The sequence below is a fragment of the Danio rerio genome, chromosome 7 (assembly GCF_049306965.1).
Source record: "Danio rerio strain Tuebingen ecotype United States chromosome 7, GRCz12tu, whole genome shotgun sequence".
In the NCBI taxonomy this organism is placed as follows: Eukaryota; Metazoa; Chordata; class Actinopteri; order Cypriniformes; family Danionidae; genus Danio; species Danio rerio.
In genome coordinates this window covers 7,757,501-7,781,970 of record NC_133182.1, presented here as the reverse complement: position 1 = coordinate 7,781,970, position 24,470 = coordinate 7,757,501, and the positions used below count along the sequence as shown (strand labels likewise).

The 24,470-nt window shown below is 37.6% G+C and overlaps 1 protein-coding gene across 3 annotated transcripts in view; it reads left to right on the top strand.

Annotated features, from left to right (window-relative positions):
* The window catches only part of LOC101886695 (protein mono-ADP-ribosyltransferase PARP14), a 35,764-nt gene that overhangs the window by 10,545 nt on the left and 749 nt on the right, over positions 1 to 24,470 (top strand). Inside the window, exons 8-16 of one of the 3 annotated variants that reach the window (XR_012383082.1) lie at positions 621 to 680; positions 3,639 to 3,815; positions 3,986 to 4,168; positions 7,282 to 7,349; positions 7,583 to 7,931; positions 12,585 to 12,822; positions 16,964 to 17,100; positions 22,710 to 22,890; positions 23,232 to 24,470. The exon at positions 23,232 to 24,470 is cut by the window's right edge and continues 749 nt beyond it. Coding sequence is in view for 2 of the 3 variants with exons in the window: in XM_021477696.3 (XP_021333371.1) it covers positions 621 to 680; positions 3,639 to 3,815; positions 3,986 to 4,168; positions 7,282 to 7,413; positions 7,516 to 7,931; positions 12,585 to 12,822; positions 16,964 to 17,100; positions 22,710 to 22,890; positions 23,232 to 23,512 (1,805 nt within the window). In the remaining variant the exon portion in view is untranslated. Of the gene's footprint in view, positions 1 to 620; positions 681 to 3,638; positions 3,816 to 3,985; positions 4,169 to 7,281; positions 7,414 to 7,515; positions 7,932 to 12,584; positions 12,823 to 16,963; positions 17,101 to 22,709; positions 22,891 to 23,231 lie in introns of all 3 variants that reach the window. The other 2 variants (XM_021477696.3, XM_073908024.1) reach the window with 2 other exon arrangements.

Sequence of the window (24,470 nt, the reverse complement as noted above, 5' to 3'; positions counted from 1 at the left end):
CGTTTTTTTAATCATTTTTTTAATAACTGGTTGTTTACAAAAGCATTATGATACTGATAAAGGCGTCTGCAACTTTTGTGAAGCATCAGATCACTGTCATGTTAACTGTCAAAGCATGTTTATGACTGCATAAATGTATTATTGCTTAAAAAAAACTCCATTGTACTAAAGCGATCTTCGATGGTGCAGATTGCATAAGTTTTATTAATATGTATAACTTAATTTATTTTATTAATAATTATAACTTTATATATATAGTTTAAAAATAAGTAACATTTTCCCAAGTGTATATAACTTTTACTGTAAGAAAAAAACTTTCTGTATTATCTTTGCTTGAACTGAGCCGATCTAATCCTGTTTATATGAATTGAACCTGCTCCCGATCAGGTTTGACCTAGCAGAACTGTTGCTATGACAACAATTCTCAGATCAGTTTTGAAGAACGAAACGATCCTGGATCATGTCAAATCGCCAATATCCAAATCCAGCTAACTGAGTAATCCACGTACGAGGAACGGACCCCTGAGGCACACTCAGAATTGATAATGTTATGGGGCTTTGTGTGAGATCTTTATATATGTTTAGACCCTAAATAAGTGTTTGTTTGTGGCCCTTTGCAGGAGTGTGTAAGGATATCCTTACAAAAGCAGGTCCCCATGTTCACGCTCAGCTGAAAGGTGGTAAGAAAAGTAAACTCCATTGACTCTTTTAAGAAAAATAGTGTTTAATTTATTTCATGTATAATTGGATATCACCAGTATATTTACAGTGTATAATTTTACTGTATATTCAAGTGCAGTATAAATAGCCTTTGTAAACATTCACAAACTTCTGTCACAAAGTTTTATGGATCAGTGAATAGACTCATTCAACAGGCTGGACAATGGGATTTTAGAATGGCTGAAGAAATTTCATACCCCAGATTTACACTTTAAATCTTTATACTTTGTCACTGTCCTTAAATCCATTAGGTTTTACTCTGTCAGCTATTGCTTTTTAATTATAAAAAACACCAAATATATATATATTTAAATATATTTTACAAATATCCGATCATTTCCTTCTGTCTCTCAACATCCACATTACTCCTGAGCCTACACACACTCCAACACTGGTTACCTTTCGCAGAAACCTACGATCTCTCTCACCCAATAGCCTATCCACCATTGTTTCAGACTCTCTTCCTCCATCTCACAAACTCACTGCACTTGATTCGAACAGTGCCACTAATACACTCTGCTCCACACTAGCATCATGTCTAGACCGATTATGTCCGCTTGCATCCAGGCCAGCCCGTGCCAGTCCTTCTGCACCCTGGCTCTCGGATGCTCTCCGTGAGCATCGCTCAAAACTTCGGGCTGCGGAGAGAATTTGGCGGAAAACTAAAAATCCTGCACATCTCTTAACATACCAAACTCTTCTGTCCTCTTTCTCAGCTGAGGTTACTTCGGCAAAGCAGACATATTACCGTCTGAAAATCAACAATGCCACTAATCCTCGCCTACTTTTTAAAACATTTTCCTCCCTCCTCTATCCTCCTCCTCCACCCGCATCCTCCACACTTACTACTGATGACTTTGCTACATTCTTCTGCACCAAAACTGCAAAAATCAGTGCTCAATTTGCTGCACCTACAACAAACACGCAAGATACACCACCACACACACTCACCTCTTTTTCTCAGCTCTCTGAGTCTGAGGTGTCCAAACTCGTGCTATCTAGCCATGCAACCACCTGTCCACTCGATCCCATTCCCTCTCATCTCTTGCAAGCCATCTCTCCTGCAGTCATACCAACACTGACTCACATAATTAACACATCTCTTGACTCTGGTCTATTCCCCACTACATTTAAGCAGGCTAGGGTAACCCCCCTGCTAAAGAAACCCAACCTGGACCATACGCTACTTGAAAACTACAGACCAGTATCCCTGCTTCCATTCATGGCCAAGATTCTGGAGAAAGTAGTGTTCAATCAAGTGCTGGACTTTCTTACTCAAAACAATCTCATGGACAACAAGCAATCCGGCTTTAAGAAAGGCCACTCAACTGAGACTGCCCTGCTCTCGGTCGTGGAGGATCTCAGACTGGCTAAAGCAGACTCTAAATCATCAGTCCTCATTTTGCTGGACTTGTCAGCTGCTTTTGACACTGTCAACCACCAGATCCTGCTATCTACGCTCGAGTCAGTGGGCGTTGCGGGCACTGTTATACAATGGTTCAGATCTTACCTCTCTGACAGGTCATTCAGGGTGTCTTGGAGGGGAGAGGTGTCCAACCTACAGCATCTAAACACTGGGGTACCTCAAGGCTCTGTTCTTGGGCTACTTCTCTTCTCCATCTACACGTCATCTCTAGGACCAGTCATCCAGAGACATGGATTCTCCTACCACTGCTATGCTGATGACACCCAGCTATACCTCTCTTTTCATCCTGATGATCCCTCTGTTCCAGCTCGCATCTCAGCCTGCCTGTTGGATATTTCACACTGGATGAAAGATCATCATCTTCAACTGAACCTCGCAAAAACGGAAATGCTTGTAGTTTCTGTCAACCCGACTGTACACCATAACTTTTCAATCCAGATGGATGGGGCAACCATTACTGCATCCAAAATGGTGAAAAGCCTTGGAATAACGATTGATGACCAACTAAACTTCTCTGACCACATTTCTAGAACTGCTCGATCGTGCAGATTCGCACTCTATAACATCAGAAAGATCCGACCCTTCTTATCTGAACATGCAGCTCAACTCCTTGTTCAAGCTCTTGTTCTCTCCAAACTGGATTACTGCAACTCTCTACTAGCTGGGCTTCCAGCTAACTCTATCAAGCCTCTTCAACTGCTCCAGAATGCAGCAGCACGAGTGGTCTTTAATGAACCTAAACGAGCACGTCACTCCGCTGCTAGTCCATTTGCACTGGCTGCCAGTTGCTGCTCGCATCAAATTCAAAGCTCTGATGTTTGCCTACAAAGTGACTTCTGGCCTTGCTCCATCTTATCTGCTCTCACTTCTGCAGATCTATGTGCCCTCCAGAAACTTGCGTTCTGTGAATGAACGTCGCCTCGTGGTTCCATCCCAAAGAGGGAAGAAATCACTTTCGTGAGCGCTCATGCTCAATCTGCCCAGTTGGTGGAATGAACTCCCTAACTGCATCAGAACAGCAGAGTCACTCGCTACTTTCAAGAAACTACTAAAAACCCAACTATTTAGTCTCCACTACACTTCCTAATCTGCAATTGCCTCTCTGAATATCACACTAACTGTACCAAAAAAAAAAAAAATATATATATATATATACTAATACTACTAATACTTCCCTTCTTAGACTTTACAGACCTGAAACTTGCTTATAGCACTTATTCATTGTTGCTCTTGGTTGTGTAAATTGCTTCCTTGTCCTCATTTGTAAGTCGCTTTGGATAAAAGCGTCTGCTAAATGACTAAATGTAAATGTAAATGTACTTGTGTGTGCAGGACAGTATATCTATATTATGTAAATGGTGATACCAAATTATAGTAAACTGTGACATATTATAGCCAAAAAGTATTAATCCAGTGGACTAAAAAAGTAACAGGAGTCTGAAAAAACTGAAAATGCAGATTCATATTTTCATCTTAAACCATCCTTTATCAGCTCAGGTCGCAAGTGGGCAGATCTTTACGACCCCACCGGGAGGCTTCCCATGTAAGACCATCATGCATGTTTGTGGAGAGAGAAGCCCCAGCGTCATCAAGACCTTAGCAAAAGAAATAGTGGTTCAGTGTGAGAGCGGCCAGTACCAGTCTGTGGCCATTCCTGCTATCTGTGCTGGTCAGTACTGTAGTTTCATTTGCACTTCATGCAACTGCCATTTCCTGTTTTACTCAGAAATGGAATTTTAAACATTTTAAATATATATAGTTTTAAGATTTTTTCTTTGCATGCATGATAATAATTGTTTTTAATAAAAGTGAAACATTTAATGTTTGTGAACTTAACAGGACAAGAAGGAATGGATCCAAATGTGGTGGCCAAGTCCATTCTAGATGGAGTAAAGGAGGGGGTTCAAGAAGTGAATCTTCAATATCTCAGAAATATTCGCATCATTCTGCTGAAAATTAATGTTTTCCTGGAATTCAAAGCAGTGGCACAGCAAGTCTTTAGTGACAATACACAGAAAACAGGTGATAATGGGCTATTTTTTTCTGTAATTTGCAATTAGTAGAATACATTTTTATAATTTGCATATGATTCTAACGTAATCTGCATCAGAGTGTAATTTTGAGCGTAGCATATGATCAGTGGGGCCCCTAGAAAATTTTCTTAGGGGTGGCCAAAAGAGGCCACACCAAATCTTGGGGTGGCACACACAAAAAAAATATAAGGTTCATTAGTTAATGCATTTACTAACATGAACTAATCATGAACAACACATGTACAGCATTTATGGTCCCACTTTATATTAAGTGGCCTTTACTAATATGTACTTACACAGAAATTAATAATTAGTTACAATGTTCTTTTTATGTAAATACATGTATTTACTGTGTACTTATGCTTGATTAAATACATGTTTGTAATTACATCTGTAAATAACTTCTGTAATTACATTTGTAAATACACTGTTGACCATTCCCTACACCTTAACCCACCCTTAAACCTACCCATACCATCAAACCTGTCCATAACCCAATCTCTATCCCAACTCAAGAGCACCACAAGTGTTCTCAAATACATTATAAACACAGTAAGTACATTGTATTTATTTTTTGATGCAAGTACAAAGTAGTTAAGGACACTTAATATAAAGTGGGACCGCATTTATTAATCATAATTGAACATTTACTAATGCATTATTAACATTCAAGTCCATGCTTGTTAACATTAGTTAATGCACCATGAGTTAACATGAACTAACAATGAACAACTGTATTTTCAATAACTAACGTTTACGAACATGAATAAACACTGTAGTAGATGTATTGTTTATTGTTTGTTCATGTTAGTAAATGCATTAATTAACATTAACTAATGAACCTTATTGTAAAGTGTGGCCAATGTATTTTTGTTTCTGGTAAATGAAATAATGTGGAATTAGTTCATTTAATTAATTACTCTTGAAATATTGCAATTTACTCCTTGAAATTATTCAGCAAGTAGATGTGAAAACCCAATAAAAATCAATATTTAATTTAAAAACACTCTTCATAAATAACTTTTCACAGGAATATGTTTTTCACATGCATTTATTGTACAGCATACAGTATGCGTGTATATGTATATGTGTGTGTGTGTGTGTGTGTGTGTGTGTGTGTGTGTGTGTGTGTGTGTACGTGTTTTTGTGACATATCAGGACACAAATCTGTATAATGACATGGGTATGACACAGGTATTACAAAAAGGAGGTGAAATATGAGGACATTGGTGACGTCCTCATTTCTCAAAATGGTTATAAATCACACTGAATGAGTTTAATCAGAGAGTAAAGCTGCACACAGTCTCCTGTGATGGTTGGGTTTAGGGGTGGGGTGGGGTGAGGGCAATACAATATACAGTTTGGACAGTATAAAATGAATGGAAACCTATGTAATGTCCCCACTTTTCACAAAAACAAACATGTGTGTGTGTGTGTGTGTGTGTGTGTGTGTGTGTGTCCCAAGTCTAAAATTAATGAAGATTAATGAGTTAATTAATAAAACAAACAAATAAACAAACTGAACAAAAGGCATTACTATATACCTTATAATATCAATTATCCATATTCCTTTTTGAGCCACAATATTATTAATGCAGCTTCTTCTATTGATGTACCTTAAGGTAAATTTTAAATTGCCATTGCTGTCTATTGAAGGTGTGTGCGTGCTGTCAACGATGACCAGGGAGGGCAGTGGTTGTTCTAGTTTAAATTACACCCTGGGCAAACCACCCCATCCGCCTGCAAAAGATGAATTGCCACTCTAAATTAATACACTTATATAAAGTAAATCGTATCCCAATGCTTTTACTAGGTTTTTTTTTTTTTTTTGCCCCTGCATATGATGATATAATGCACATGATATAATTAATATACTGAATGCATCAATGTTTAAATAAATATGCTTGCAAAGATAGAATGAGCTTTTTTATTACCCTGTCTGTTCCTAGATAAAAGGCATATTAATTTAATAAATTAGTTTTTCATTATTTCTATGCAGAGGCAGTACGATTTTGTTTAATTTTTAAAACATTGTTTTTAGAGGGTTTCTTTATCAGTTCTGCACATAACCTTTTTCAGTTTCTGCACCGCTTCTACCTACTTGTATAGTTACCAAAGGATGCAGTGCAGACAAGGGTAAATTAAAGCCCCATTTACACAACCAGTGACACACGGTGACAAAGATCCCGTTCAGAATTAGACAATTTAACTAGATATAGACAGCGACCATTGGTGGCCGTATTTGGGTGTGTTAAATGACAAGCTGAGAAACCTTTAAGATTTTGCAAATGAAAAGCGACTTCCATGAACAACAGCTAACAAAAGAATCAATAAATCTCACATGATCCTCTATCAGCTTCAGTACCAAACTGTTGTATTTTCTATGCTGTGGACCTACTGGCATTTACTGAAAGCCATAATGGAAAAAGAGCACACATATTTTTCTTGTTCATCTATGACATACTGTGAAAGTGATTGTTCACCCCCCAATTATTATTTTTTGTTCTTAAGTGGTTCCACACCTTTATGAGTTTTTTTTTTTTATTCGGTTGAACACCAAAGAAGATTTTTTGAAGAATACTGAAAACCTGTAACCATAGTAGGAAAAACAAATACTATGGAAGTCAATGTTTACAAGTTTCTTTTCTAACAGAAGGAGTCTAACAAGTTTGTGACAAATAAAAGGTGAGTAAATGATAACAATTATTAGTTTTGGGTGAACTATCACTTTAAGCAATTACAGTATGTACTGGTTCCATTAATATTTAGTGTTTTTTTCCTCAAGTGTTTATTTTCAGCTCAGAACACAGTGAATTCATTCTGTCTGTAAATATCATTCATAAACATTAACAAAATCAACTTTAGATTGGGAAAGCCTGCATAAAACTTCAGTCGCCACACAGGGAAAAAGGCAGCTACAAAGTTGCTGGTAGTGTGAATGGGGCTTTAGACCCAACAGGATTAACCAGATCTTAATGCTTACCAGTTGGACTTTGGTTCTTTAGCTATCACTACCATTGTAAAATTTTCAATTCTTGTTATATTTTCAATGCTTTGCAGTGTTTCCACAAGAGGCTCATTGTCAGTTTTTCATCTTTTCAGCTCCTGCATCACTTGTACCTGCCATTGTTACCACCAGAGGACACAGTTCAAACAGCAGCAGACCAAAAGCTTTACCAAAATTGAGCCGTTCCTTACCAGTTGGTTTGAACTTCAGTTCTTTAATGACACATAGTATGTCCATTGCATTATAAACCAAACATGCATTGTTTAACTTTTTTGTGTGCTTTTTCTTTCAGAAGCTTGTTTTCAATTTTTCACTTTTACCTTTTTCAGCTTCTGCATTACAACGGAGCAGTTCCTTACCAGTTGATTTGATCAGTGGATCAACATCATTGACCAGATCAAAACCACTTTCTTTACCAGCCACACCTGACTTGAGTTATCTATTGGTATCTTTGCCGGACACAGAGGACAAGGCAGCATTCCAGGTGATTGGTGACCGTGATAAAGACGTGTCTGATGCCTGTAGAGAGCTTCAGCGGGCGTACGACAGTCAGTGTTCAACACAATCTTTCCTCTCTGATGAGATTGAGCGTCTCACTAAGGATGAGCTGGACAAGCTGCTGTCTAAAGTAGATTCACTGCACCTTAAGCTAGAAACCAACAGCTCTGGAGAATGGGTGGTTAAAGGGCTAAGAGATGGAGTGAATGAGGTGGCGAGACTAATACAAGATGCACTTCGCAGACAGGTGAGATCGTAAAATGTCAAAATTCTGCCAAAAAAATGTTTTCAAGCAGCACAAATTATGCACACAAATGTATTTGTATAGCACTTTTCACAATAATTATTGTTCCAAACAGCTTTTAAAGGTGCACTTTGTCAATAAAATCAAATTTAGAAAAATTAAGGTAATTAGTGTCCATAACTTTAACTTATTAACTAGTAAATAATAGCTTTTAACAGTTAAAGTTATTAAATATATAAGCATAGTTAACCTGCAGTTATATAATACACAGGTCATGTCTATGTGTACACGTTCAATTAAGTTTTGTATTGAGTGTACGTATAGTCCTCGATGGTTGGCCTCATCTATTCTGAAGTCTTGGATCGCATCAATGGCACTATGCAATCTCTAGATGCCTCAAGTCGGGTATCCAACAATGAAAATCGGGTAGAACAATGAAAATAATTAGCGTATCGGCAGCTTATAATGTATTTAAACAAGAGAAACTGAATGTCAATGTGAAAATGAAGTGATATAAATAAAAAAGGAGTTATATAAACAAACATGGAAAAAAAAACAATACACAGAAGTGTTTTAAACAAAGTGCCTGGTGTATTAAGACATGAGGAGTGTGTCCTACAGATTGCAGTCAAGCCCACACTTCACCATTGCTTGACTCAAAAGATAGGTCTGTAATCTAGTTTTGAACTGATAGACATACCTGTCAACATTGGGATGTGAAGATAAGGGAATTGCCCACCATAATAAAGAATTTGTTTTGAGGATTTCATAGGAAGGGTGACGGCACCTGTAATGAAAAGGAAGAGACATTAAAAAGAAATTAAAATAAATTTTAATGTTTATTTCAAAGGGTTTTCATTCCTAATCTAAGCGAAAGCACATAACAGACTCACATTTAGGAGCAAGGGGCGACCCCTGGTGGTTCGGTGGTATGGGTTGCGTATAGAGAGGTTCGGCTTTTTAATGTTTATTTACCACCCTTCAGACTGAAAATAAGGCAGAAATACTGGAAAATACCTTTATGGGTTGATAGTGGGATAGAACTGTAAAGTACGGGAGAATCCCAGGGAAAATGGGAGGGTTGACAGGTTTGCTGATAGAGTGTGTCTGAGCCTCGGACATTATCAAGAAGGCTATTCCAGAGTTTTGTAGCCATATATGAGAAGGCTCGACCTCCTTTAGTGGACTTTGCTATAATATCAAATAATATCTATTTGAATGCATTTTTCTTTATCATAATTTATTTTCATGATTCAAAGCTGAGTGTCATTTCAGAAATCTTTCTAATGTGCTTCTTTTTTAACCAAGAAACAGCTATTATTATTATTATTATTATTATTATTATTATTATTATTATCATGTTATTGTTTTTGTTTTTTTAAGTTGAAATTTGTTTTGGTGATTCACATTCCCAGTGTATGCACCAACATAAATAGACTCTCATAATATCCTCAGTCCTTTTACAAACATATCCATACGTAAATAAGAACCTTGCAATTTTAATGTATAATTTTCTGTTACTTCCTACGATTTCCTCCCGATTTTTTTTTTAACTGTGCCATGTACAGGCTGTTATTGCATAAAAATTACCAATAGGCCTACAACTGATATAAGATCTCTCAGGGAGTCATTTTGAGCCAGTAATATATTACAAAATGTCAAAATAATATTTAGTGTTTAAGAGTGTTTTCACACCTGCCTTATTTAGTTCGGATGAATCATGCTAGAGTTAGTTTTTCCTCTTGGAGCGCTTCGTTGGGCAGACGTAAATGCAGCAATCGTTTTCAAGTGCGCACCAAAAGCGGACCAAAAAAGCGTACCAAGAGGTGGGCACTGTACGCTTTCAAACGAACCCTGGAGTGGTTCGCTTGTGGTGAGAACATGATCCAAACTAAAACAGACCCAACCGTAAAAAATACTGCGCCTTTTTGGACTAATCTAGCTGCTGTAGGCGGATGCTCTGTCCCATCTTATGGGGTGTGGAGAAAAAAATATTTGTTAATAGCGCTTTACCAACTGTTTTAAACAGAGAGAGGGGGGGGGGGGGGGGGCATTACCTGATGGATCATTGATAATATTTCCAGTAGATGACCTTGTCGCAGTTTAGCTAAATTAATTCACGCCTCATCCTGAAGTGACGTCCGATGCACCTTCGCCATTTTGTCACGTTTAGCATGATCAAAACAGGAACAAAAACAAAAAGGTGCAGATCCAAGTGCAGATTTCCTGACAGTGAAACAAACAAGGTGATCAAAAATACAAAGTAACAAACAAACGACAAAACCAGAAACTAAAACAGAGACCAGGCTCAGAAACAATAACACTACAAACTAGACTTAGGCAAAAATACAAAAACACGATCAGGAACAACGAACTATGAATACAAGACTTACTGTGGAACTAGGAACAAGCGAGACATGGAAGACCAGAAAACAAAGCGATGACAAACAAAGGTGGAATGGTTCAGATAATCAACGGTAACACAGAAAAGATGAGATGACGGGTCAGTGTAAGTGTTCCGGTGTATGCGCGTGGTATGTATGAGAATGTAGTTCTTTCCTGGGACGCTGCAGTGCCTACAAAGTCCTAGTGCACTACAGCGCCCTCAGGTGGTCACTCACGGATGTGACACATTTGCAATGCATTAAAACATTGTTTTTTAGCTGCAAATGTATAGTTTACATTCTCAAAATGTGTAGTTTGTCTAAAGCAATGTATACAAACTTTATAGTATACTATGACCAAGGATACAATAAGCCAGCAGAAGTCATCCCTTCATAGTAAAAAGTGACATTTTGTGTCTGCTGGTTTGTTTACTTGTGAGAGTTCCCCTGGCATTTTCCTGCCTGTTAATTCTGACCAATCGAAAAGCAGCTTTGGAAATACCTTCAATAACATCTGGCCAATGAGGGATGTAGATTTTGTCACATGACTGCTGTTGTGATGAGTCAGAAGCCATTGAATCCATTTGCAAGCTTTATTGGCACAATCACACAACTGTAAAAAAGAGTGGCGAACCAGGAATCAGACTGTAGAACAGGCAGAGTTCGGGGCAGGCAGAGAACATTCACAATTGATAAAGCAGGCTAAGAGTTCAGTACACAGATCAGGCAGAAATGGAATGAAACAGTCAGTAATGACTGCTAGGCAAATCAAGACTTTGCAACGATCAGTAACGTGAGTATGGCTTATATGCACGGAGATGATGAGAGACACCTGTGCCGCAATCAGTGACAGGCAGAAGGGCTTATGGGAATTTGAGTCCGATTAGAATTCCGGTGATGACTCCCTCTGGTTGTGCACAAGAGGGGTAAATGCATTCTCACTTACAACAACTGCATTTTGGTTCTTTTCACTTGACTGCGTGAGACCCATCGAAGATGAAAACATGACCTCTCTGGACAGGAATTTAAAACATGGACCAATCGCTTGCTTTTTTAATATCTAATCTTTTTGTTTAATCCCGCCCATTTTCGCAGCGCCATACGACAGAATTTTGCAGGCGCAAACTCTAGTGTGACCGCAGCTTTATTGTGTGTCAAGTAGCTGCACAACAAGCAGTATAATACAGTGGGGTCGTTTTATTAGTTGAATTTTCTTTTAATATCTCCACACAGCCTCTAGTTTGGGAACCACTGCCCTGGATAATCAAAATCTGAGAATTTAATCCACATATTTGCCATTTAATGTGATTACAGTTATGCACATATAATTAAGTAGAGTTTTGAGAGGGTCACCAAAATATAATGCATTAATATTTTAAGTGAAGTTTCATAAACTAATTTCGAGAGGAGCACGTGATATGATTGAGCACTGCTGGCCACTCATCCATAATCAGTAACAATCCAATCAGAGTGATCCAAGCTTACTATAAATGGATCATTGTCTCCTTACTGCTCCATCTTCGTTTTGGAAGAATCCCCCCTTCCACCCCATCTCCTCCTTTTCCCCCCTTTTTACTGAAGGTGGAGTTATCGAGACATACCTGATCTTGGATCCCCTGATATGCTTATTGACCAGGCGGGAGCCCTGGGCTCAAATAACTCCGAGCTCAGGGTTCTCTCCCGGGACAGCATGCCAAACCTGCTTAAATGCTAAGCATCTAAGTGGGAACTCTTGACTACTATTGACCTCAGCATATGACGGATGTATTTTTCACTAGTAAACTTGATACAAATATAATCATTTTCACTCAATGACTGGACATAATTGTTACAATATAATTAATCATTTGTATTAATCATTCCTTTTGATCAAAAATGGATTTTTTTCAACATAATAGTTTTAATAACTCATTTCTAATAACTAGTTTATTTTATTTTTGCCATGATGACAGCACATAATATTTTACTAGACACTATTCAAGATAATAGTAATCAGCTTAAAGTAAATTTTAAAGGCTTCACTAGGGTGATTAGGCAAGTCATTGTATAATGATAAAAAAATATTGCTAAAGCGGGCTAATAATATTGACCTTAAAATGATTTTTTTTTTAATTTAAATGCTTTTATTCTAGCGGAAATAAACAACATTTGGGAAATAAGAAAGAAAGGCGAATAATTTTGACTTCAAATATACTTAAAATGCTCTGACTGAAACATTTAAACATTTTATTTTCTCTGACTGTAAAACATTTTATCTTTCTCAAACCTTCAGGTAAGAGAGAAGGAACAGGATAACCTCTTCACTCAAGTGACGTGGTGCATTCTGGGAGTGCGGGGCATTTGGCAGAAGGTTCCAGAAGAGGCCAATCATAAACTTGAGAGAGCTGATGTAAATGATGGGATTGTGGATGCACAAGGTGTGAAATGGACTGTGGATATAAAGAAAATGGAGGCCACAGCATGTGTTTCAGGACAGGTGACAGCTCTCAAACGCCTGGAGAACCTTCCAGGTGAGGACGCTTTCATTAAACCTCACCACAATTATTATAAAGTCTGCATAAAATCTTTTAAAAAAACATGGTAACACTTTATTTTGATTTGAGTATTTGTAAACTGTCTACTTAATATCTGTTGATACCGCTCCTACAAAAAACCCTAAGCCCAACCCAGATGCAATGTAATTTAAATTTAACAAACAGACCATCAAAACAAAGTGTAACCAAAAAATCATCACAATCACATATTTATATGTGCAAAAATGTTTGTTATAAGCGATGTACAGTATCTGTGCTCTTCATTAGGCTCCAAAAATAAATTTATCCTCATAATAATAATAAGTCAAATACCATAACCTTCCTTCCCCCTCTAAATGACTTTTTTTTTACTACTGGTCACATGGAATGCCTTTAGGGTGAGACTATCAGGCCTTTAGGGTGGGACTATCAGGCCTTTAGGGTGGGACTATCAGGCCTTTAGGGTGGGACTATCAGGCCTTTAGGGTGGGACAATTAGGCCTTTAGAGTGGGACTATCAGGCCTTTAGGGTGGGACTATCAGGCCTTTAGGGTGAGACTATCAGGCCTTTAGGGTGGGACTATCAGGCCTTTAGGGTGGGACAATTAGGCCTTTAGAGTGGGACTATCAGGCCTTTAGGGTGGGACTATCAGGCCTTTAGGGTGGGACAATCAGTTCTTTAGGGTGGGATTATCAGGTCTTTAGGGTGGGGCTATCAGGCCTTTAGGGAGGGACTATCAGGCCTTTAGGGTGGGACTATCAGGCCTTTAGGGTGGGACAATCAGTTCTTTAGGGTGGGATTATCAGGTCTTTACGGTGAGACTATCAGGCCTTTAGAGAGGGACTATCAGGCCTTTAGGTTGGGACTATCAGGCCTTTAGGGTGGGACTATCAGGCCTTTAGGGTGCGACTATCAGGCCTTTAGGGTGGGGCTATCAGTCCTTTAGGCTGAGACTATCAGGCCTTTAGGGTGAGACTATCAGGCTTTTAGGGAGGGACTATCAGGCCTTTAGGCTGGGACTATCAGGCCTTTAGGGTGGGACTATCCGGCTTTTAGGGAGGGACTATCAGGCCTTTAGGCTGAGACTATCAGGCCTTTAGGGTGAGACTATCAGGCTTTTAGGGTGAGACTATCAGGCTTTTAGGGAGGGACTATCAGGCCTTTAGGGTGGGACTATCAGGCCTTTAGGGTGAGACTATCAGGCCTTTAGGGTGGGACTATCAGGCCTTTAGGGTGCGACTATCAGGCCTTTAGGGTGGGACTATCAGGCCTTTAGGGTGAGACTATCAGGCCTTTAGAGTGGGACTATCAGGCCTTTAGGGTGCAACTATCAGGCCTTTAGAGTGGGACTATCAGGCCTTTAGGGTGCGACTATCAGGCCTTTAGGGTGGGACGATCAGGCCTTTATGGTGGGACTATCAGACCTTAAGGTTGGGACTATCAGGCCTTAAGGTTGGGACTATCAGGCCTTTATGGTGGGACTATCAGGCCTTTAGGGTGGGACTATCAGGCCTTTAGGTTGGGACTATCAGGCCTTAAGGTTGGGACTATCAGGCCTTTAGGGTGGGACTATCAGGCCTTTAGGGTGGGACTATCAGGCCTTTAGGTTGGGACTATCAGGCCTTTAGGGTGGGACTATCAGGCCTTTAGGTTAGGACTATCAGGTCTTTAGGGTGGGACTATCAGGCCTTTAGGTTGGGACTATCAGGTCTTTAGGGTGGGACTATCAGGTCTTTAGGTTGGGACTATCAGGTCTTTAGGGTGGGACTATCAGGTCTTTAGGGTGCGACTATCAGGCCTTTAGGTTGGGACTATCAGGCCTTAAGGTTGGGACTATCAGGCCTTTAGGGTGGGACTATCCGGCCTTTAGGTTGGGACTATCAGGCTTTTAGGGCGGGATTATCAGGTCTTTAGTGTAGGGCTATCAGGCCTTTAGGGTGGGATTATCTGGTCTTTAGGGTGGGGCTATCAGGCCTTCAGGGTGGGACTATCAGGCCTTCAGGGTGGGACTATCAGGTCTTTAGGGTGGGGCTATCAGGCCTTTAGGGTAGGCCTATCAGGTATTTAGGGTGGGATTATCAGGTCTTTACGGTGGGATTATTAGGTCTTTAGGGTGGGATTATTAGGTCTTTAGGGTGGGGCTAGGGCAGATCTATCAGTACTTAAGGATGGAGCTAATAGTCATTTATAGTGAGACCATCAGAGCCCTATCATACACCCGGCTCAAGGCGCGACGCAATTGTTGTTCGCTAGTTTCAGGTCGACGCAAGTGTAATTTTGACGTTTCTCACCACACTGTTTAAATAGCAAATGCATTTGCGCTCACATGTACGCCTATAGGTGTTCTGGTCCAAAAAAAGAGGTGTGTTGCATTAGTTGTGCGCATTCCCTTAAACACTGCTTAATACACACAGGATGTAGAGCAATGCACAAATATCTTTACATATCAAAAAGAATTATAGGATTGAAATATTTTCAAAATAATTATTTTGTTTATAAATATAAAAACCACTGCCTCCATGCCTTCTTCATCTCGGGGGGCTTTTTCAGTTTATTCATGTTAATTTGCTTTTGTATAATGTTATTATTATTAGCAGTATTAATTATTGTATCCTTATTTATATTTATTTTATTAAAAACACGCTTAGATTTGCCCACCTGTCAGGTTTTATAAGGGCACAGCATGTGTATTGGGATATATCTCAGGTTTTTGACCACACTTATTAACATTATTATTGTTCATTTATTCGTTTGCTGTAAATTAGAACTGAATTTAGAAACAGTTTTGAAACAAATCTTTGCGCTTAACAGACAAAATTAATTATGTAGGCTAATAGACGTACAACACGTTTCCTTATCCACGAAAGAGAGTGAAAGTGAAGTTTTTCCACTTACAAAGTCGTCATGTAAATAAATAGCAAATGCACTGTGGTGCAACGCAACTGACTCTTAAAGGGAATGGGAGATGAGACTCTGGTTTATTCTCAAAACACACCTATAACTCATTAAGAGAATAAGCTCAATGCTGTTAGACCATGCGCCACAACTCAAATCTGATTTTTCCATCCTTAAAATAGCAAAAGTGGATTCAGACACTCCCTTAATGCTTTTGCGCCCTGCGCTTTGGACTTTGCACCTAGATTGTCAAAATAGAGCCCAAAGTCAATTTGGCATACGGCTATAATTTATATAGGGTGGAGCTATCATTCATTTAGGGTGGGGTTATCAGGACATGTCTCGTTTCTGCCCTGCTTTTGTTCATTCATTAATTTTCCTTCATTTTATTATCAACACCCATCTTCCAAAGATCTAATCAGTTCCCAAAGGATGAAATCTTGCACCGCCTACATTGTTTTTTCCAATTTCAGGACCATTTAATTTGGAGAAACATCACGATATGGGGAAAAAAAGAACTTAACTTCTGTTTAATGCTGACTTTAAATACATTATTAGATACTCTGGATGATAAAATATAATCTCACCGGTCACAATTGTGACAATAGCTATGTTTCAATCCGCCTATTTTTTTGCATATTTTGGAATATTGCCAATATGCACATACATTTTGAAAATGCACATAAAAAACATAAAACAGAGTTGGACAAACCTTTTTTCTGATAAGAAAATGTGCATAAACAAAAAAAAAAGCACTCTAAAAAATATTGTTTAGACTAAAAGGTTTGCATCAAAATATTCAAGTTACAACAACATCTAACAAAATAAAGTTTTGTTTTCCTGTTGTGAAAACTTAATAAAATTTCTCTGGCAACTTAAAAGTTTTAACCTAATCAGCAATTTTAGAATTTTTAAGCTACAACAATGTATTAAACTACGTAGTAACAACAGATCTCTTGAGTTATTTTTTAGAGTGTGGAAACACATCTCATACATTCCAGCATGTGCATCAAAAAAGTCATGTGGTTTTAACAGATTATTTGGTGATAAAAAGATGTTGAATTCACATCTTGGATGGAAACTATCTTTTTGTTTCTTGAAGACAATTTAATTTCAATGCTGTATAAAGCTAATTTAACCACATAATATATCAAAGTAGTTGTGAAGTTTGTGTTTGCAAATTGTAAGGAAATAATTTGGCATTAAATGTTTAAACTCATGTCTCACTCTTGTGCCTTTCAGATTTCTCTTTGCCCATCTACTGGGACAACATGAGACAAAACGAGCATTTAAAGGTGGTTGATTTAGATCAGCAATCAGCAGAGTACCAGACCGTGAAGGCGGATTTCAAGAAGACCATCAAACAGACTGTGCTCAAGGTTTGATACTCAACACCATTATTATTGTGCGTTACATGACACAAACATCCTGAAAGACATATAAACAGCATTTAAAGAACTATAATGGGCTAATTCATATCTTGAAGTTTTGTAGTCTTGAGTCAACAAGAGTAGAGAATTTATTGTAGGTTATACACTATAGCAGGGGTTTTCAAACTTTTTCAGCTGAGGGCCCCTTTGTGTCGGGCGAATTCTTTCGGGGACCCCCAAAAAATAAATATTACACCACCCCCTCAAATTAACAACTGTACTTAATTTTTTAAAAATTGTATTATTCAATACATTTATATTATTATATATTATTCAATAATTTTATATTATTCACTATCTGGATTAATTTTTGTAAGATGTTAGATGAGTTGACATGGTTTCAGTGCTTCAATCTATTGATCAAATCTTGATGCGCAGTGTTCATTGTGGTCTGCTCTCACTGGATTCCATCAAGCCATATTTTGTGTTCGAGTCATTACGTTTACACAGTTTTTTATGCCATTTTTATGCTTTTTTTCTGCCTATGCACAGCTAGACTCCTCTGTATTTACCCTTACAGCTGAGAGTCTAAATGTATCGAAAGATTTAAAGCTTTGAAGTTTTAAAGAGTTTTGTCATTCATCAGCCTGTTAACAGTTAACTGAACTGTTGTAACTAGCAATACTAAAATGGAGGCTGTAGTGGTTCAGTGCGTTTTGTTTATTTTTATTCCTTTTTTTTTTGTGCACATCATAATTTACTCAGGTCGACAATCCTGACTTACACTAATAAAAAATAATTTCCTAAATGCAATCTAGAATTGGGTATTCAAGTTCAAAAAGCCACAAATTTTACTTTGCTTAATTTTAGAAGCTTTGCTGACTTTAAAATGTTCATACCAGTTTGTTCTATTAATAATATTACTGAACATTACATTTAAATTATTTACACAAATAAATATGGGAAAAAGTGGAACATCTTGAAAAAAATGCATTTATATTCAGAGTATTAAAATTTGATCAGATATGTTGAGCTCCATTAAATACAGAGCACTAATACATTTTAATATTTAATAATTATTAGCCCTATAACATAACACAAACAGATACATTATAATTTGTATAGGCTATAGTGGTTTTACTCAGGGTGTATACAATTTAGTTTTTTTTAACCATCCAGTTATGAACCAATGTGAGTAAGAGGTCCACTGCAGAGCTCATCCAGCTGTCATTACTGTAACAGGAGTGAAACTCGCTGATGTGATGACAGCTCCATTCATTGTTATTGCAGCACTTTTTGCTTTACAATTTTAATATGTTTGTTTGCCATGCTGCAATGAGGACCGTCTGATATTTGTATAATGCAAAGTGTAAAGCCTGTCGCACTTTGGACGAGGTGCAATGTTGTGCCGTGTCTTTAAAATGCTGTTTGTTCCCTATGAGTGAAGCCTGCGCAAAGAGGCGCGCGCTCCGCAGCACCCAGCTGATTGATTACTTAGGAATGCAAGCCATAAACAGGGAAGTGCTTCCAGCCTCCGATAATGTTCTTATTGATCATGTATTTTAACTGAAATATTGTCAGTAAATAGACCTGAGCATTCATTTAGTTGTTTAGCGTAAAAGAGGTAAGCGTAAGTGAAAGGTAAACGCCGTCAGGTGCAGCAGACAAGCACCAAAAATCACAGGAAGTGCCCGGCCAGAAGCGCTTATTCAATAAAAGTCCCCGTGCACAGAGGCGGGCCGTTGCGCTTCTTTTCCTGTTTCACGAAAGTGTCAACTGCATTTAAATGACATAAGCATAAAGCTTAATTTTTGCAGTACTTTTGAGCTCAAATTATTATAAAAAATATATTAACCTTCAGAATGATGCGGGACACAAAATTCAACCATGTGGGCCCATTGATTACCCCTTATCTAAATTTTTTTGCGGCCCCCCTAGCGCCATCTGGCGGCCCCCCAGGGGGCCGCGGCCCCCAGTTTGAAAACCCCTGCACTATAGGGATAGTGCACGCAATACTCAAAATTGTCATCATTTACTTACCCTTAGGGTTGGAAATCATTTTAATTTGAATGATTCTGGTTTCTATTTAATGAGGAGGCATTCAGTGATTCAACAAGAGTGGAACCGAGGGAATTGGCTCTAAAATTGGCTCTAAAACAAGTCCAACAATTCGGAACTGATTCTAAAAACGGAACCAGTTCTCGATACCCAACACTACGTACTCCCTTAATTGTTCCAACCCTGTCTGTTTCTTTGTGTGATTAAACATTGTCGGTTGTACACGAACAACAATATGCAGTATAGACCATTTTTAGAAATGTAAACAATGAGGCTAATGTATCTCCTGTTTTAGATTTTTCTTTTCGATAACTTCAAAGAATAAAGAAAGCTCCACATATTGATGTGGTCATTAGTTATGACTCAAAGCAAATCTCTCATATAATATATCTACCAAAAGACATATAATTACTTATATTAAGTAATATTAAGAAATATTACTTTACAAACTGTATTGTAAATAAATCATAAGGACATATTTGTTCATATTAATGCTGGGACAAATTAAAAGCTGAATAAATATAAGTTTACACACATTTACATAAGTAAATTAATAGACTCACTGATGGGCTAAAAATCTGCAGAATTCAGTCTATTTCTGCACGCACAGATTCCGTGTGGGCCTAGTTGAATCCAGACTGAATCGCGTCTTGTTACAGCTCTGAAATAGTTTGACGACAATATCGCCATATTGAAATGCTCTATAGAGGAATGTTGAAATAAAATGTCATTGAGCTCAATAATATATATATATATACACACACACACATACAGTTGAAGTCAGAATTATTAGCCCCCTTTTGATTTTAATTTTCTTTTTTAAATATTTCCCAAATGATTTTTAACAGAACAATGAAATTTTCACAGTATGTCTGATAATATTTTTTCTTCAGGAGAAAGTCTTATTTGTTTTATTTCTGCTAGAATAAAAGCAGTTATTAATTTTTTACAACTATTTTTGGGACAAAATTATTAGCCCCTTTAAGCTATTTTTTTTCTTGATAATCTGCAGAACAAACGATTGTTATACAATATTTTGACTAATTACCCTAACCTGCCAATTAATCACCTTATTAACCTAGTTAAGCCTTTAAATGTCACTTTAAGCTGTATAGAAGTGTCCTGAAAAATATCTAGTAAAATATAATTTACTGTCATCATGGATAAGATAAAATAAATCAGTTATTAGAGTTAAGTTTTTAAAACTATTATGCTTAGAAATGTGTTGAAACAATCTTCCCAGAACAAAACAGAAATTGGGGAAAAAAATAAACAGGGGCGCTAATATATATATATATATATTTTCGGTTCGGTACGGTTCGGTTTCTGTTTGCTGTGGGGTTAGGGTTGATGTCATGTTAACAGCAATGCTAAGAGACAATTCACTTAATAAAAAGAACATCTTAACTTTTTCTTTATTAACTTTGTCATCGCATTTTTAGTACAGTCAGGATACCTGAGTAAACAACTAAAATTAAATAAATACCTCCAATATAGACTAGTCAGAAAAAAAAAACTATTTTCTTTAGTGCAGCCATCTTAACTGAGTAAACTAAAATTAAATAAATAACTGCAGTGTAGACTAGTGAAAGATCTTCAAAAACACCATAATATCCACATTCTCCGATGAGAGACTTGATGGCTGTGCAGACACAGACGCTCATTTTTGATTATCTATGGTTTCAGTTAGATAGATAGGTTTCCGTTTAAATTAATGAAAAAATATACATATAATGTGTTTGTAAAGTGTTTTTACATGACATATTCACCAGTAAAATACATTGCGGTTGTGTCAGAAACTAATGTTAGGGTTGTAGCCGGCTGTATGTTTGCCTCCCGATCTCTCTCTCTCTCTCTCTCCCGCTCCCTCTATGCCGGTCATTTATGTAGGTCCGCCTTCATGACAGCTGCTGCCTGTCATTTCAGTAGGTCCGCCTTTTTGACAGCTGATTGGTCAGGAGACCGATCTATCATCATTTGGTGACGCAGCGCGGGAATGTAAAAAGCAATTCAGGAAGAGCGGGAGAGAGAGCGCTTTTTCCTTTGATCTCGTTTTTCGTGTATTATTCTGACATGATTATGATTTTCGTTGTTTTTGCTTAACTTTCGTTTGGGCAAAATTATTTTGCATTACTTTTGCCCACTTTAAGTAATTTTGTAAGGTTTGTACATTTTTATTTCAATTGATTTGTATATTATTTTTTGTATCCGCTCCTTCCCGACAATATAGCTGTTCACTCTTAGTGTAAGGTGAATAGGGAAAATGTCATACGATTTCCATTTTGCAAACACGTAGAAAATGTATTGTTAAAGACATCAGGTAAGAGGTGAAGGTCATCTTTGTTTATTTTATTCAGTATAGAGAAGAATGCGGCGCTCGGCGCTGAAGACCTTTTTTTTCTTTTCATCAGTTTTAGCGAGGTAAGAGGGGTTATTCATGAGTTAGAATTGTTTTATTATATTTATTTCTTTTGTTTGTCTTCACTATCACCCCCTTGCTCGAGTTTAACTAATTTTTGTTTGATACTTTTGTTTGAATTTGTTACTTTATTATATTATTTTTATTAGTGTAAATATTTTTCTTTTTTTTGTATATTTGGGCATTATTCTGGTTTGACTTTTGTACATTAAATCACTTTTGTTGGCAGTTCTGTTGCTTACACCCTCACATTGTGAAATTACCACACTTTTAAAATGTTTTTCCTTACAAGTAAGTTTCGTGAAACAGTTAAGACAGACAGGCAGGCGCTTTGTCTACGACACGAATTCTATTCCTGTACTCAACTGGAAAACCAAAATGTTTCCACACAGATGACTTAAATGTGTCTGGGGGATCTGCAATCTCAGTACTATGTAAAGCAGCCATCCTGCGTCCAGTAGTAACAAGTGTGATGCTCACTCAAGTCACATGACAAGACATGCACTAAAATACTAACTTTAGAATATAATATTTAGAACAAAACCTCATCATTACTAAAACAATTTAATTAAATGTGATAATAAAGATGTGTTTAAATTGGTTCAATTAGTTAGAGACAAGTGACGTCAACCTCAACAATGGGCAGCAGGGGGAGTGAGAGTACCGCGATACGCCACGAGAGTTTCGCGATACGTATCGTGGCTGGTGTATCGCGATACTTCGGTTCGGTTATAATATCGTTACACCCCTAATATATATATATATATATATATATATATATATATATATATATATATATATATATATATATATATATATATATATATATATATGTGTGTGTATATATATACACAGTTTCTGATTATATACTGTATATATACAGTTTCTGATTCCTGAAATTCTACAAAGTGCCTTATTTTTTATTCTACAGAAGAATTTAATTAGACCCCTTAAGAATCAATACATTTACAATTTTGGTTGAACTGTCTTTTAAGTTAAAAATTTTGATTTGTTTTAAAACTTTTTGATAGTTTTAGCTAATGTACATGTTATCATTACAGGTTTGTTGTTTTGTGAAAAACAAGAAGTCTATTAATATGGATTTAATCATGGCTGTTTGTGTGCGAATGCATTTCAACAGATCGAGCGCATCCAGAACATCAATCTTCGGCGGTTATATGAGGCACGTAAATCTGAGCTGGAGATCAAGAATGATCCAGCTGTCGGAGCAGGAGAGAAAATCCTTTATCACGGCTCTGCACAGGCGTCCTGCTCGTCTATCATGAGCACAAACTTCAACCGCAATTTTGCTGGGCAGAATGGTAATTTGTTCAGTCAAGTCATCTTTAATATAGTACTTTTAAGAATGTAGATTGTGTTAAAGCAGCTTATCGTAGATTAAGATTTTCAGATAGTGAAACCCATTCAGATCAGGTTAGATTACTGATTCTGATTACTGAAACTGATTCAGTTCTGTTAAAAATGAATATCAATGAATATACTGTTTATTTATTTATTTATTTTGATTTATTTAACTTTATTTTATTCATGTATGGTGGTTTTAGTGTTGTGCATTTGTAAGCATGTGATGATGTATTGTGAAGCCAGAGTCTGATATTGAGTGACTGATACTGACAATATGTGTGCATATATTCCTCCTCAGCCACTGTCTTCGGTCATGGGACGTACTTTGCAGTGAACGCCAGCTACTCTGCTCAGGCGACCTACGCAGTTCCAGCAGCAGACGGGACTCAGCTGATGTTTGTGGCTCGTGTGCTTACGGGTCATTATGCTCAGGGTCTTGGGAACATGAAGACGCCCCCTGTCCGTGTTGCTCCAGACCAGTTCTATGACAGTGTGGTAGATAACACCCAGGATCCCACAATGTTTGTGGTTTTTCACGACTGCCAGGCTTATCCAGACTACCTCATCACATTCAAGTAAACTTCAACAACAATCACTGGATGATTCACACTACCTGACAAAAGTCTAGTCGCCTATCCAGGTATTAGCAACAACAAATAACAACTTCTAGTTATCATTTGGTATGAGAAGTGGTTTATATGAAAGGCAAAGGCCTCTAGATTATGCTTATTTTAGCAAAATAAAATATGATCATGTCTTGATTATTAATGATTTCATTAGGGCAGTAAGGTCTGACTTTGCTTAGACAAAAGTCTTGTTACTGAACAGAAATAATGTCCAGTATAGAATATAAAGTCATGCAGCAGTGGAAACAGAATGAATATTGTGTCTGACTCCATCATGAGCTTGGAGGACTGCATCCAAACATCTCTGACATGACTCAAATCACTGATTAATAAAGTCATCTGGAACGGCAAAGAAAGCGTTCCTGCAAGACTCCCAGAGATCATCAAGATTCTTTGGATTCATCTTCAACACCTTCTCCATCTTACCCCAGACATGCTCAATAATGTTCATGTCAGGTGACTGGGCTTGCCAATCCTGGAGCACCTTGTCCTTCTTTGCTTTCAGGAACTTTGATGTGGAGGCTGAAGTATGAGGAGGAGCGCTATCCTGCTGGAGACTTTGCCCTCTCCTGTGGTTTATAATCTAATGGGCAGCAGAAATGTCTTAATGCCTCAGGCTGTTGATGTTGCCATCCACTCTGCAGATCTCTTGCATACTGAATGTTACCCCAAACCATGACTTTTCCTTAACCAAACTTAACTGATTTCTGTGGGAATCTTGGGTTCATGCTGGTCCCAGTAGGTCTTCTGCAGTATTTTTGATGATTGAGAAGCAGCTCAACAGATGATTCATCAGAGAAATCCACCTTCTGCCACTTTTCCAAATGATTACTAAAAGTCAAGTTATTATTTGCTGCTCTTACATTAGATTCACGACAAGACTTTAGTCAGGTAGTGTACATGTGTACTTC